The following is a 13,650-nucleotide window of genomic DNA, read 5'->3' on the forward strand; positions in this document are numbered from 1 at the left end:
TAGTATTGAGTGATATTCCCTTGTCTGGAGATGCCACATTTTATCCATTCACCTAGTGAAGGACTTCTTGATGGCTGTCAGATTTTTGGCAATTAGAGGTAAAGCCACCATAAACATCTTTGTGCGAGTTTGTGTGTGGACCTAAGTTTTCAGCTCATTTAGGTAAATACCAAAGATCGTAATTGCTAGATCATATGTTAAAAGTAGGTTTAATTTTCAAAGAATCCACTAACTTACCTCCAGAAGTAATTGTACCAGTTGGCTTTCCCGCAGTGATGAATGAGAGTTCCGGTTGCTCTACATGTTCACCAGCATTTGGTTTAAGTGTTTTGGACTTTAGTAATACTAATACATGTGTAGTGGTATCTCGTTATAATTTGCAATTTCCTGGAGATCTGTGAGGTTGAGCATCTTTTTATATGCTTGTTTGCCATCTTCATGTCTTTGGTGAGCTGTCTGATCTTGTGCCCATTTACTAATAGGATGGTTATTTTTTTGCTGTTGAGCTTACCAGTTCTTCATGTTTTTTTGGATACCAGTTTTTTGTTGTTGGTTTTTTTTTTTTTTTTTGACAGGCAGAGTGGATAGTGAGAGAGAGAGACAGAGAGAAAGATCTCCTTTTTGCCATTGGTTCACCCTCCAATGGCCGCTGCGGCCGGCACATCTCGCTGATCCGAATCAGGAGCCAGATGCTTCTCCTGGTCTCCCATGTGGGGGCAGGGCCCAAGCATTTGGGCCATCCTCCACTGCCTTCCCGGGCCATAGCAGAGAGCTGGCTTGGAAGAGGGGCAACCGGGATAGAATCCGGCACCCAACCGGGGGTAGAACCCGGTGTGCCGGCTCCGCAAGGTGGAGGATTAGCCTGTTAAGCCTCGGCGCCAGCCACCAGTTAGTTTTCAGCTATGTGTTTTACAAATAATTTCTCTCAGCCTGTGGCTTGTGTATCATTCTCTATCTTTCTTTCTTTTTTTAAGATTAATTTATTTATTTAAAAGGCAGAATTACAGATAGAGAGATCTTCCACCCATTGGTATATTCCTCAAATGGCTGCAACACCTGGGACTAGGCTAGGCTGAAGCCAAGAGTCTGGAAATCCATCCAGGTCTCTCACATGGGTAGCAGGAGCCCAGGTGCTTGGGCCATCTTCAGTTGCTCTTCTGGACACATTAACATGGAGCTGGATAGGAAGTGGGGCAGCTGGGACTCGAACCCATGCTCATGGTGCTCATATGCAATGCCAGTGTTGAAGGTGGTACCTCAACTGCTGTGCCACAACACTGACCCTGTCCTTCATTCTCTAAACAGTATCTTTTCAAGAAAGTTTTTTGTTTTAATAAAGTCCATCTTGGCAAATTTTTTTCATGGATCATGATTTAATGTTTATTTAAAAAATCACCATGAAACTCAAAATTTTATCACTTAGGTTTTCTTCTAGGAGTTTTAGAGTTTTGCATTGTATACTTAGATCTATGATCCATTTTCAGTTTATTTTTGCAGAAGTTAGAAGTTCTGTGTCTAGATTCTTTTCTTTTTTTAACCATGTGGATATCTACTGGCTCCAGCACCATTTGTTGAAAATTTCCTTTCTTCAATGAATTTCCTGTACTCCTTTGTCACAGATCAGTTGACTGTTTTTGTGTGGATCTATTTCCAGGCTCTCTATTCTATTCCATTGATTTATTTGTCTATTCTTTTGCCAATAACATTGCCCTGATTATTGTAGATTTTTAGTAAGTCTTGAAGTCAAGGAGTCGGTACTCTGGCTTTGTTCTCCTGCAAGATTGTGTTGGCCATTCTGTCTCATTTGCCTTTCCACATAAACTTTAGAGTGAGTTTGCTGGAATCCACAAAATAGCTGGAGTAGGCAGGCTCTTTAAAAATTTTGCATCTGCCTTATAAATTCAGAGATATTTTTGAATTTTGATCTTGTTCCAACGCTATATATCTTACACCTTTTCTATATTGGGTGGCCATTGGAGTTTTGTTAACTAATTGTTAAGTGTAAGGGGTTGTATGATGCTGTATTACATTTTCATATTATGTAAATACATGCATGTATTCTGCGTGCACATGCACGTTTGGGACCATAAAGCAGCCATTTTTAATCCCTGAAGACCTTTTCTTGGGGGTGAAGAGCTAGAGGCAGCTCACATAGACTTCACCAAGGTCTTTTTTATTCTAAAATAATCTTAAACAAAGATTTATTTATTTATTTGGAAGATGGAGTGACAGAGAGAGAGGGAAGGACAAAGATCTTCCTCCTGCTTGTTCACTTACCAAGTACCTGCAACAGCCGGGGGTGAGCCAGGCCAGAGCCAGGAGCCAGGAACTCCATCTGGGTCTTCCACTTGGGTGGCAGGAACCAAATACTGGGAGGCTATCATCCGCTGCCTCCCAGGAGCCTTGGTAGGAAGTTGGTTCAGAAACATGGAATACCCAGGACTTGAACTTAGATACTCTGTAATGGGGTACAGGCGTCCCAAGTGGTGGCTTAACTGGCTATGCCGCAATGGCCATTCCCACCAAAGTAATTTGAAACCACATTTACCTAGAGGGATTTTCTGATTTCATGATTCTTGAGAACCACTGTGTGTGTAAGGGATGTTACTATGTCTGTGTTGTGCATTAGAACACATTTAAGGCAGAAAAAAAAAAAAAAAAAGCTGAGATTCACTGCTGTAAAGTAATGAATTCACCCAAACATACATCATTTTAAGGGCTGTATGTCTCTTCTCACTTGTCTCTTCTCCTTGACTGAATTTACTGTTCCATGTTTTAAAAGATTTTATTTTTTTATTTTATTTGTTTGAAAGAGAGTTACAGAGAGAGGGGGAAAGACAGAGTGAGAGAGGTATATTTCATCCCTTGTTCACTTCCTGATTGTCCTCAACGGCCGGGGCTGGACCGCCTGAAGCTAAGAGCCCAGAGCTTCTCCTGGGTCTCCCACATGGGTCCAGGAACCCAAACACTTGGGCCATCTTCCACTGCTTTCCCAGCCACTTTAGCAGGGAGTTGGATTGGAAGTGGAACATCTGGGACACAAACCGCCAATCATATGAGATGCTGGCGCTGCAGGTGGTGGCTTATCCCACTAGACCACAGTGCTGCCCCCGGGAATTTAGTACTTTATAAGTGTATAGAAGTTCTATGAACAGGAAGAAGGTCTTAATTATTTTATTAAATATGCTAAGGACAGTACTGCAGAGAGAATAAGCCATCTAAAAACAATGTTTGTTTTACTTGAACTTTATCTAACAGAAAGAATAGGCATGCTAACTTTTAGATTTCCCAAATTTTAATTATTCAAGTCTTGCTTTATAGTTAGTATTAGCAGTTAGATTTTCATAGATTTATATTTCAAGAATGTTTAATATGACATTGGATTTCTGCAATTTGCAATTCAATGCCTGAATTATGTTCTTAAGAATTATATTCTTAACGTTCATGTTTTTATTCTCACATAAGCTTGCATAAATTTTTCAGAATTCTATAATAGCATGTAAAGAAATCTTAAACTGAACATTATAAAGTACCAGGGCCAGCACTGCAGCACAGTGGGTTAAGCCACTGCCTGCAGCACCAGAATTCCATATGGCTGCCTGTTCAAGTCCTGGCTTCTCCACTTCTGATCTGGCTCCATGCTAATGTGCCTGGAAAAGCAGCAGAAGATGATCCAAGTACTTGGGCCCATGCACCCAAGTGGGTGACCTGGAAGAAGCTCCTGGCTCTGTCCTGGCCCAGTGCTAGCCATTGCAACTGTTGGGGATGAACCAGAGGATGGAAGATCTCTCTCTCTCTCTCTCTCTCTCTCTCTCTCTCTGCAACTCTGCCTTTCAAATAAAATAAATAAATCTTTTTAAAAAATTAAGCATTATGTTAGGGCTGGTGCTGTGGCATAGTAGGTAAAGCCACTACGTGCAGTGCCAGCATCCCATATGGGCACTGGTTCAAGTCCCAGCTGCTCCACATGTGATCCAGCTTTCTGCTATGGCCTGGGAAAGCCATGGAAGATGGCTCAAGTTCTTGAGCCCCTGCACCTGTGTAAGAGATCCAGAAGAAGCTCCTGGCTCCTGGCTTTCAATCTGTGTTGCGACCACTTGGGGAGTGAGCCAGTGAATGAAAGATTTTCTCTCTCTCTCTCTCTCTCTCTCTCTCTCTGCCTCTCTCTGCCTCTGCCTCTCTGTAACTGTGCCTTTCAAATAAATAAATAACTTTTTTTAAACTTTTATTTAATGAATACAAATTTCCAAAGTACAGCTTATGGATTACAATGGCTTCCCCCCTCCCCGTAACTTCCCTCCCACTCGCAACCCTCCCTTTTCCTACTCCCTCTCCCCTTCCATTCACATCAAGATTCATTTTCAATTCTCTTTATATACAGAAGATCAGTTTAGCATATATTAAGTAAAGATTTCAACAGTTTGCACCCACATAGAAACACAAAGTGAAAAATACTGTTTGAGTACTAGGTATAGGATTAAATCACAATGTACAGCACATTAAGGACAGATATCTTACATGAGGAGAAAGTACACAGTGACTCCTATTGTTGACTTAGCAAATTGACACTCTTGTTTATGGCATCAGTAATCACCCTAGGCTCTTGTCATGAGTTGCCAAGGCTATGGAAGCATTTTGAGTTCACCAACTCTGATCATATTTAGACAAGGTCATAGTCAAAGTGGAAGTTCTCTCCTCCCTTCAGAGAAAAGGTGCCTCCTTCTTTGATGACCTGTTCTTTCCACTGGGATCTCACTCGTGGAGATCTTTCATTTAGGTGAAAAGTGATTGCTGTGAAATATAAGAGTGGGAATAAGAGAGGGAGGAGATGTGCAATTTGGGACATGCTAATTGGACTTGCCCCAAATGGTGGAGTTAGAAATGTGCCAGGGGATTCTAATTCAATCCCATCAAGGTGGCATGTACCAATGCCATCTCACTAGTCCAAGTGATCAATTTCAGTTCACAATTGATCACACTGATAGGTCTAAGAGTCAAAGGGATCACACAAACAAGACTATTGTCTGCTAATACTGACTGATAGAATCAAAAAGTGAGAGAAGGATCCAACATGGGAAGCGGGATACACAGCAGACTCATAGAATGGCAGATGTCCTAAACAGCACTCTGGTCTCAGAATCAGCCCTTAAGGCATTCGGATCTGGCTGAAAAGCCCATGAGAGTATTTCAGGCATGGAAAGCCAAGACACTCTGTCAAAAAAAAAAAATCTTTTTAAAAAATTAAGCATTATAAAGTATTTCATTCAAGCAGTCAAGCATCATGAAGTTAATCTAGTTATGTGGAAAATAGCCTTCTTCCCCTGCTTGCAATGATCATCTCCTTGCTCTCTGATTAGCAGAATATGAGAAAAGCTAATACATACTTAGCAATGCATCGTAATGAAATACAAAGCTGGGGGGAATGACTTAACAGAAAATATTATCTAATTTTTATTCATTTTCAGATTATTAGTGAGGTTAAGTATTATTTACTGAGCTTTTTGCCTCTTCTATTTTATCTTTTGTAACTTATTCATGTCTTTTGTCTACTTTTCAGTTTAGAGGGGATGGAGGTCTTTTTTGATTTACATCGTTAGAGCTTTGAGAGTGGAGGTATAAGTATTATATACCAGAAATAATTTCTTCTGCTGTCTAATGTTGTTTTGGTTTTGTAAAATACTCTTAGCATCTTTTTTTCACTTGACATTACGTGTTGAACACTTTCCCATGCTATTGACTCTTTTTTGTTTTTTTAAAGATTTATTTATTTATTTGAGAGGTAGAGTTAGAGAGGAAGAGAGAAAGATCTTCTATCCGCTGGCTCATTCCCCACATAGTCCCATTGGCTAGAGCTGGGCCGTTCCAAAGCCAGGAGCCAGAAGCTTCTCCCTCGTCTCCCATGCAGGTACAGGAGCCTAAGCACTTGGGCCATCCTCTACTGCTTCCCCAGGCTATAACAGAGAGCCAGATCAAAAGAAAAGAAGCCACAACGTGAACTGGCACCTGTATGGGATGCCGGCACCACAGGCAGAGGCTTAGCCTACTGTTCCACAGCGCTGGCCCCACCATTCACTCTTTCTTGGCAGTGCCATTTCAGATGTCTGCATGAAATTGTTTATTAGATTGTAAAAATAATTTATTTTCTTAATTTCCTGTTACTGAGATTAGGTTGTTTTGTGACCTGCAATTTCTTTCTTATTTATTTATTTTAATTTAATGAATGCATTTTATCATAGATACAATTTTAGGAATACAGTGGTTCTTTCTCCCATACATACCCTCCTTCCCCCCAACTCTCATCCCACCTCCCTCTTCCTCTCCCATCTCCTTCTTTATTATGTTTCATTTTCAGTTTGACTTTATTTACAGAGGACTAACTCCATACTAAGCACAGACGTCAACAGTTTGCACGCACGCACACACACAACATATAGAGTACAGTTTGGGAACAAAATTTGCAGTAGATTCTCATAGTACAACTCATTAGGGATGGAGGTCCTATATGGGGAGTAAGTGCACAGTGACTTCTGGTGTTCCTTTAACAATTAACACTCTTACTTATGACGTCAGTGATCACTCAAGGCTCTTGCCATGGCTGTCAAGGCTATGGAAGGCTTTTGTGACCATAGACTCCATCGGGATTTGGACATGGCCATAAGCAAAGTGCTCTCTCTTCCCTTCAGAGAAAAGTACATCCTTCTTTGATGACCCTTTCTTTCCACTGAGGTCTCACAGAGATCCTCTGTGTAGGATATTTTTTGCCACAGGGTCTTGGATTTCTATGCCTGAAATGCTCTCAGACCTTTCAGCCAGATCAGGAAGCCTCCAGGGTAGATTCTGAGGTCAGAGTGTTATTTACAGCGAATGTCATTCTAGGAGTCTGCTGTGTGGACTGCTTCCCATATTGGACTTTACTTCCTTTTTAATTATATTATTATTACCAGGAACTTGATGTGATTTATATGATCGCTTTTACACTTAAACCTATCTATATGTTGACTTTAACATTTAATATGATCATTTTAACAGTTAAGATGGCATTTATACCACTGATTTTTATGGATTTGGAGTCCCATGTCAAGTTTTTTGGCTGTACCCTTAGAAGTAAGTCTGTGGGACTGTAGCAGAACTATACTGCTTTACAGCTTTACAGTTTTAGACTGCCTCCTCCATCTCTTATTCCCCCTCTTATGTTTAACTGGGATCTTTTTCCAATTGACTTAAAATGCATTAATTAACTCTATGTTACAAGAAGAGTTCAGCATATAGTACGAAGAAAAGAAAGAAAACAGAGAAAAAAACAAAACCAAAAGGATATAAATAATAAAAAATAACAGTGATAAACTGTCCCTTGACAGTCAGGTCAAGGACTATTCAAGTCATTGATTCTAAAAGTATCAATTTTACTTCTATAACATTCATTTTAGGAGCATTATTAATTCTCCCGAATCAGGAAGAACATATGATATTTGTCTCATTGGGACTGGGTTATTTCACTAAGTATGAGGTTTTCCAGCTTGCTCCATTTTGTTTTAAAATGACTGGATTTCATTCTTTTTTACTGCTGTGTAGTATTCCATAGTGTACATATCCCACATTCTTTATCCAGTTTTCTGTTGATGGGCATTTAGGTTGCTTCCATGTCTTAGCTATTGTGAATTGAGCTGCAATAAACATGGAGGTGCAGATAGCTCTCTTGTTTACTGATTTCATTTCCCTCGGGTAAATTCCCAGGAGTGGGATGGCTAGGTCATATGGTAAGTCTATGTTGAAATTTTCGAGGTATTTCCATACTGTTTTCGATAGTGGCTTTACCAGTTTACATTCCTACCAACAGTGGGTTAGGGTGCCCTTATCCCCACATCCTCTCCAGCATTTGTTGTTTGTTGATTTCTGTATGAGGGCCACTCTAACTGGGGCGAGGTGAAACCTCATTGTGGTTTTGATTTGCATTTCCCTTACAGCTAGAGATCCTGAACATTTTTTCATGTGTCTGTTGGCCATTTGGATTTCCTCTTTTGAAAAATGCCTGTTAAAGTCCTTGGCCCATCTCTTAACTGGGTTGTTTGTTTTGTTACTGTGGAGTTTCTTGATCTCTTTGTAGATTCTGGTTATTAATCCTTTATTGGTTGTGTAGTTTGCAAATGTCTCCCATTTTGTTGGTTGCCTCTTCACTCTGCTGTTTCTTTTGCTGTACAGAAGCTTCTCAATTTGAGGTAATCCCATTTGTTCATTTTGGCTTTGACTACCTGTGCCTCTGGGGTCTTTTCCAGGAATTCTTTGCCTGTGCCAATGTCTTGAAGGGTTTCCCCAATGTGCCCTGCAATTTCAATCATATATGGTCTAGTCGTTGTTCCTCTTTGTATTAATAAACTAAAGATTTATTAGATAATTAATAAGAAATATAATTGAAATAAATTCATTTAATCAAAAGCATTTGTTTTTTTCTTACAAAATTTTGCATTTTCAAACCAGAAGTGTTTTTATTTTGAAAGATAACAGAAATGAAGGTTTTCATAAAACCTGCCTTTATTGGCAAATTTAATTTTTTTTAATCTTCCATCTGCTGGTTTACCCCCAAAATGGCCACACTGGTCAGTGCTGTGCCAGGTTAAAGCCAGGAGCCAGGAGTTTCTTCCAGTTCTCCCACACGAGTGCAGGGACCCAAACACTTGGGTCATGTTTTGTTGCTTTCCCAGGCACATTAGCTGAGATCTGGATTAGAAGTAGAGCAACTTCAACTGGTGGGACTTAAACTAGTGCCCATATGGGATGCTGGTGCCCATATGGGATGCTGGTGTCGCAGGCAGTGGCTTTACCTGCTACACCACAACACTGGATCTCATTGTCAAATTCTTAAAGTATGCAGTTATAATACCCAGGAATGTTTGTGCTTAATATTTAAGGAAATAGATGACAGTAGTAATGGTGGGTTATCTGAGAAGTCATTCTAAGTTAATTTTTTTCTTTTTTAAAAAAATGCTCAAAGCTGTCATTAAAGCAGGTTTTACTTCAGCAAAAGTTAGAATTTAAGTACTTAGGTCTGTTAAAAGTTTCTTTTTAGTTGTGTTTACTATAAAGATAAAGCCAGAGGAACTTTCTAATAATCTTAGGAATCTTAATTATGGGCTTAATAATCTTAATTAAGTGACAGATACACTTTCATCTTCTAGCTTATATCAAATTATAGTACTCCTAATTTAAAATTTCCTTTTCCATCATTTGTTAATAGATTCCCTTCTTAATAATACACAATTGAGTCATAACAGAGAGATAACAAATAGGTCATTGTTTAAAATAATGTGCACTGTGTTTGACGGCTGTGAATTTTTGTTTTGAATTGGTTTCATTATATAATTTTAGTTCAAGAGGCCTATACATAATGTATTTTAACTCTTTAGTTCAAGAGGCCTATACATAACTGTATTTAACTTGTATTTAACTTCATGTGCTATGAAGATACTTATTTTAGCTACATTATTAGCAGCTTCCAGTATTCCTTAGGTTATTCTTTTTTTTTTTTTTAACAGATTTATGCATGTTGATATATTGTTTGGAAGAGTAGGATTTTTTAATTTGACAGAATAATTACTTGTAAATTTTGAGTTTATGTATTTAGGACAAATTCCTTTTCCTATGCATACAAGAAATTCAGTGTTTGAATTAGGTTCTGCCTCCCTTTTCAAGAATATAGTTACTTAAAAGGCAGCATACCATAGGGCAGTATCTGGAAATCAGGTTGAGATAGAGAAGTGCAAACTTGCATCTTCTCCACGAATATTCTAGGCCTCAAGGGGTGACAATGAGATGAAGTTTAGAGCATGGGAAGGTCTAAATTATGCATGAAGGGTGGGAGATGGAGGGGACTGGATTAGTTATAGGTAGGAAGCCAGGCAGGCCGCCCTGGCAGTACAGAGAGCAGAATAGCTACAGCTGCACGGCATGCATTGGTGTGTGCTTTTTTGTGACTGTCATTCTTACCAGACTGTCATTTACATCAGAGCTTGCCACCAAGTGATTTCAAATAAAAATCATGACAGCCATTGTTATTCCCTTTCCCTTACCTCGAGAGCAAATCCATGAACATGTATCAGATCTGTCTGTTCTTCATTGCTGTCCTCTTAGCTCCAGCTGTGGTCATCTCAGCTAGATTTCTGTAACAGCTTTCCTGATTCTACGTTGGCTCTTTTTACAACCTGTTTTCCAGAAAGATTTTTTTTTTTTAAAGAGAAGTCACATGTCATCCCTCTCCACATTAATACTTTCTATTGAATTGTAATTGCATTTGAGATGAAATTTAATTTCCTTACAAATTCCTAAAAGGTTCAATGTGATTTGTTCCCCAACTACTGACTCTGACCCCATCTCTCTCCTCACCCTCCACCCCTGCCTCCTGCCTTGAGCTCCCACCACACTGGCCTTTATGTTTCTCAAGTGTGCATATTCAATTTTTCTTTTCCTTCCTTCCTTCCTTCCTTCCTTCCTTCCTTCCTTCCTTCCTTCCTTCCTTCCTTCCTTCCTTCCTTTGAAAGGCAGAGTTACAGAGAGACAGAGGCAGAGAAAGAGGTCTTCCATCTACTGGTTCACTCCCCAGATGGCCACAACGGCCAGAGCTGCACTGATCCGAAGCCAGGAGCTTCTTCCAGGTCTCCCATGCGGGTGCAGAGGCTCAAAGACTTGGGCCATCTTCACTGCTCTCCTAGACCTTAGCAGAGCTGGATCGGAAGTAGGTCAGCCAGGTCTCCAACCAGTGCCCACATGGGATGCCAGCACTGCAGGTGGTGGATTTACCCACTAGACCACAGTGCCAGCTCCTATTCAATTTTTCTTTTCCTCGTGCTTTGCTTTGTTGCCTTTTCCATCACTTAGTTCTGAATTCAAGTGTAGCTTCTTCAGTGAGGCCTTCTCTGAGCACTCTTTCCAAAGTTAATATCTTTCAAAAACCTAATGTAATGCTTGTTTTATTTATTCACATTTTGTTTTCTTTGTTGCACCTGATTCTGTGATTGAACTCATTCATTCAATCTTTCATTCATTCAATGAATGTTTATTTTCTACCTAGTTTATGGTAAGCATTGTTCTAGGCACTTGGGATTCATTCAGGAACAACAAATGAGAATAAAATGGCTATTTTTATGGAATTCACATTAGTAGGGCAAAGAGAGAAGCTGTACATAATAAACATGATTAAAAAACTACATTATAGCTGTGTTAGAAGGCACGAATAAAAGAGAAAAATGGAATATGGTAAATGGAGATTGGGACATCTGAATGGTGGTTGGGGCAGAATGAATATCAGTAAGGCTGTTGAGCTGATTTTTAAAGCAGGGTCTTATCTTTCTTTTACTTTTAGCTTCAGCAAGAGTCAGCAAAGTGAAAAAGTACTGTGCTGCTTCTAACTTTCATTCCACTTGGGGAAAAAAGAATATCATCATGTCAAACATTACGATTGACCCAGATGTCAAGCCTGGTGAATATGTCATCAAGAGCCTCTTTGCAGAATTCGCTGTTCAAGCTGAAAAGAAAATTGAAGTTGTAATGGCTGAACCCTTGGTGAGTAGAGCTGACCTATAAATCTGAAATATTTTCTTGACTTTTGTATTAGCCATTAGATACAAAATTTCCAAAGGAAAAAGTATACTTGAGAAAAATAATAAGGGACAGGCTAGTAGTGCGGTAGTGATCTAGAAAGCTTCAGTGATTTCAGAATCTACTTTGATAAGTTACTGCAGGTCACAAAAGATCAAGAATGTACCTCACCAGTGGGAATTGTGGGGCCAGATAAAACATAACAAGAAATAAAGACAAGTTTCAGCTATTCTGCAAGTTGATGCTCAGATTGTAGGCAAACATAAAATAAGCAAGTGGACATATGTTTGCTCTTGCAGTACATGAGACCTGCGTAGAGAAAGTGAGGCACTCTGTGTGGTTGGTTAGAGCCCATGGTGAGGAGGAAGGGATGGAAAGGCTGAGAACGCTGAGGTCAGACTCGGATGAGTTGTAAATGCTGTCATGGTGTCATACGCTGCTTGCTGAGAATGAGACAGAGAGATTGAGGGTGGAGACTCATTTGCTCTTGTACATGGGTGAGGCTGGAGAGAAAGGGTCCTTTGAGTAGGGCACCAACAGTGGATTATGGTTGCAGAAGAAAGAAAGGCAATAAAAGTGAATTCAATAGAACTTGACAAGTAATTAAGTAATTAAATAGGAGTGGCATTTTGAGAGAAAGTTTGGGGTAGAGATGTTTTGAAGTGTTAGGAAAGGTGGTAATGTATTTACTTGGGTTAGGAAAAGCAAAAAAGATAACTTTTCATTTGTGAAGGTTAAGCTTGAGTTACTAGTGACCTAACCATGTGGCCTTGCTTGATTGGCAGTTGGAATTCTTGTAGAGCACTTACAAGAGATGGTAACTAGAAATACAGATTTTGGTGCCATCTGTATGAAGCTAAAAGAGCCGATGATGATTGCAAAGGAAAGAGAGCAGAAAATAGAATTGTTATTGCCAGTAATGGAGGCAGAGTACAGTGAATACTGAGACAAGAGCTTACTGGGTTTGCAGGTAATCTTGGCTGATCATTAAGAGCACAGTTTTAGCTTATTGATACAACTTTAGGAGGTAACTTTGGGCTTGAAGGGAGTGGATATGTGATGTACCAGGGTCACCGTGTAGGTTAGAAGAAGATGGTAGTGAAGAAAAAGAGAGGGATGTAACAGCTGACACAACTGGATTAGGGATAGATACTCATTGCCAGTTTGAGACTCAAGAGCGATTGGTGCTTGTTTCAGGCCCAGAGCAAATGAGTGGCAGAGTGAGGAGTTGGGCACAATGGCAGTGGCTTCAGAACCTGTCTCCTTCCTCAGAGCGGGGAGGTGATGACCTTGGGGAAGTAAAAAATGGTGTTATCATTGTTATATGCTTTTCATTTTCACAGTGAAGTAAGACTTGCACTTGTTCATTATGGGTGCAAGTTTCTTTCTGATCATTAAGTGGAGAAAAGCAGTCTGAGAAAAGCATCTATGAAATAATGTGTTGGTGCCTAATACATAGTAAGAGATAAAAGATTGTTTGCCAAGTGTGTATTTCAGAGTTGCGTAAATCACTGTAGTCAGTTTAAATTATTCCATGATTGCATTTTGTAATTATGATTAATTTCATCCTAGTATATATACTTTAAAATGTGAATAATGTGAAGTTCTGATTTAGAAATGGGGCTTACAAAAGCTTATGGTCATGAATGAATGATTATAATGTTTAATTTTAAATGTGCTTACTCTACAAAATGTTAGTTTTCATTTTAAGTGGTCTCTAAATTGTATGATAAATTACTAGCCTGCTTAAATAGCATACAGGAAGAAAGGGAACTATTTTTATGGGTTGTAATTGCCATGTATTTGTGCATATTAATGAGGTTATAGTATGATAATTTAATAGATATATGCATTGTCTAATGAGCAAAATAATCATTTTTTAAAAATACACATTAAAAGTTTTATTAAAAGATTTTCAAACATATTAAAGTAGACATTATAATATTAAGAATATTCAGGATCCATCACTTAGCTTCAGCAATTTTCAACTCATACAGCACATTTTTTTAAATAAATTTTTTTAAAGCAGCTTTTTTTTTTTTTTTTTTTTTGACAGGCAGA

The 13,650-nt window shown here is 39.1% G+C and overlaps 1 protein-coding gene across 5 annotated transcripts in view; it reads left to right on the forward strand.

The window, feature by feature from the left end:
* The window catches only part of FRYL (FRY like transcription coactivator), a 302,188-nt gene that overhangs the window by 137,834 nt on the left and 150,704 nt on the right, over nt 1–13,650 (forward strand). For all 5 annotated transcript variants that reach the window (XM_062213674.1, XM_062213678.1, XM_062213676.1 and 2 more), the window contains one exon: nt 11,354–11,553. In XM_062213674.1, the coding sequence (XP_062069658.1) occupies nt 11,434–11,553 (120 nt within the window). In that variant the 5' untranslated portion in view covers nt 11,354–11,433. The remainder of the gene's footprint in view (nt 1–11,353; nt 11,554–13,650) is intronic.

This window comes from Lepus europaeus, chromosome 16 (genome assembly GCF_033115175.1).
Source record: "Lepus europaeus isolate LE1 chromosome 16, mLepTim1.pri, whole genome shotgun sequence".
Taxonomy (NCBI): domain Eukaryota; kingdom Metazoa; phylum Chordata; class Mammalia; order Lagomorpha; family Leporidae; genus Lepus; species Lepus europaeus.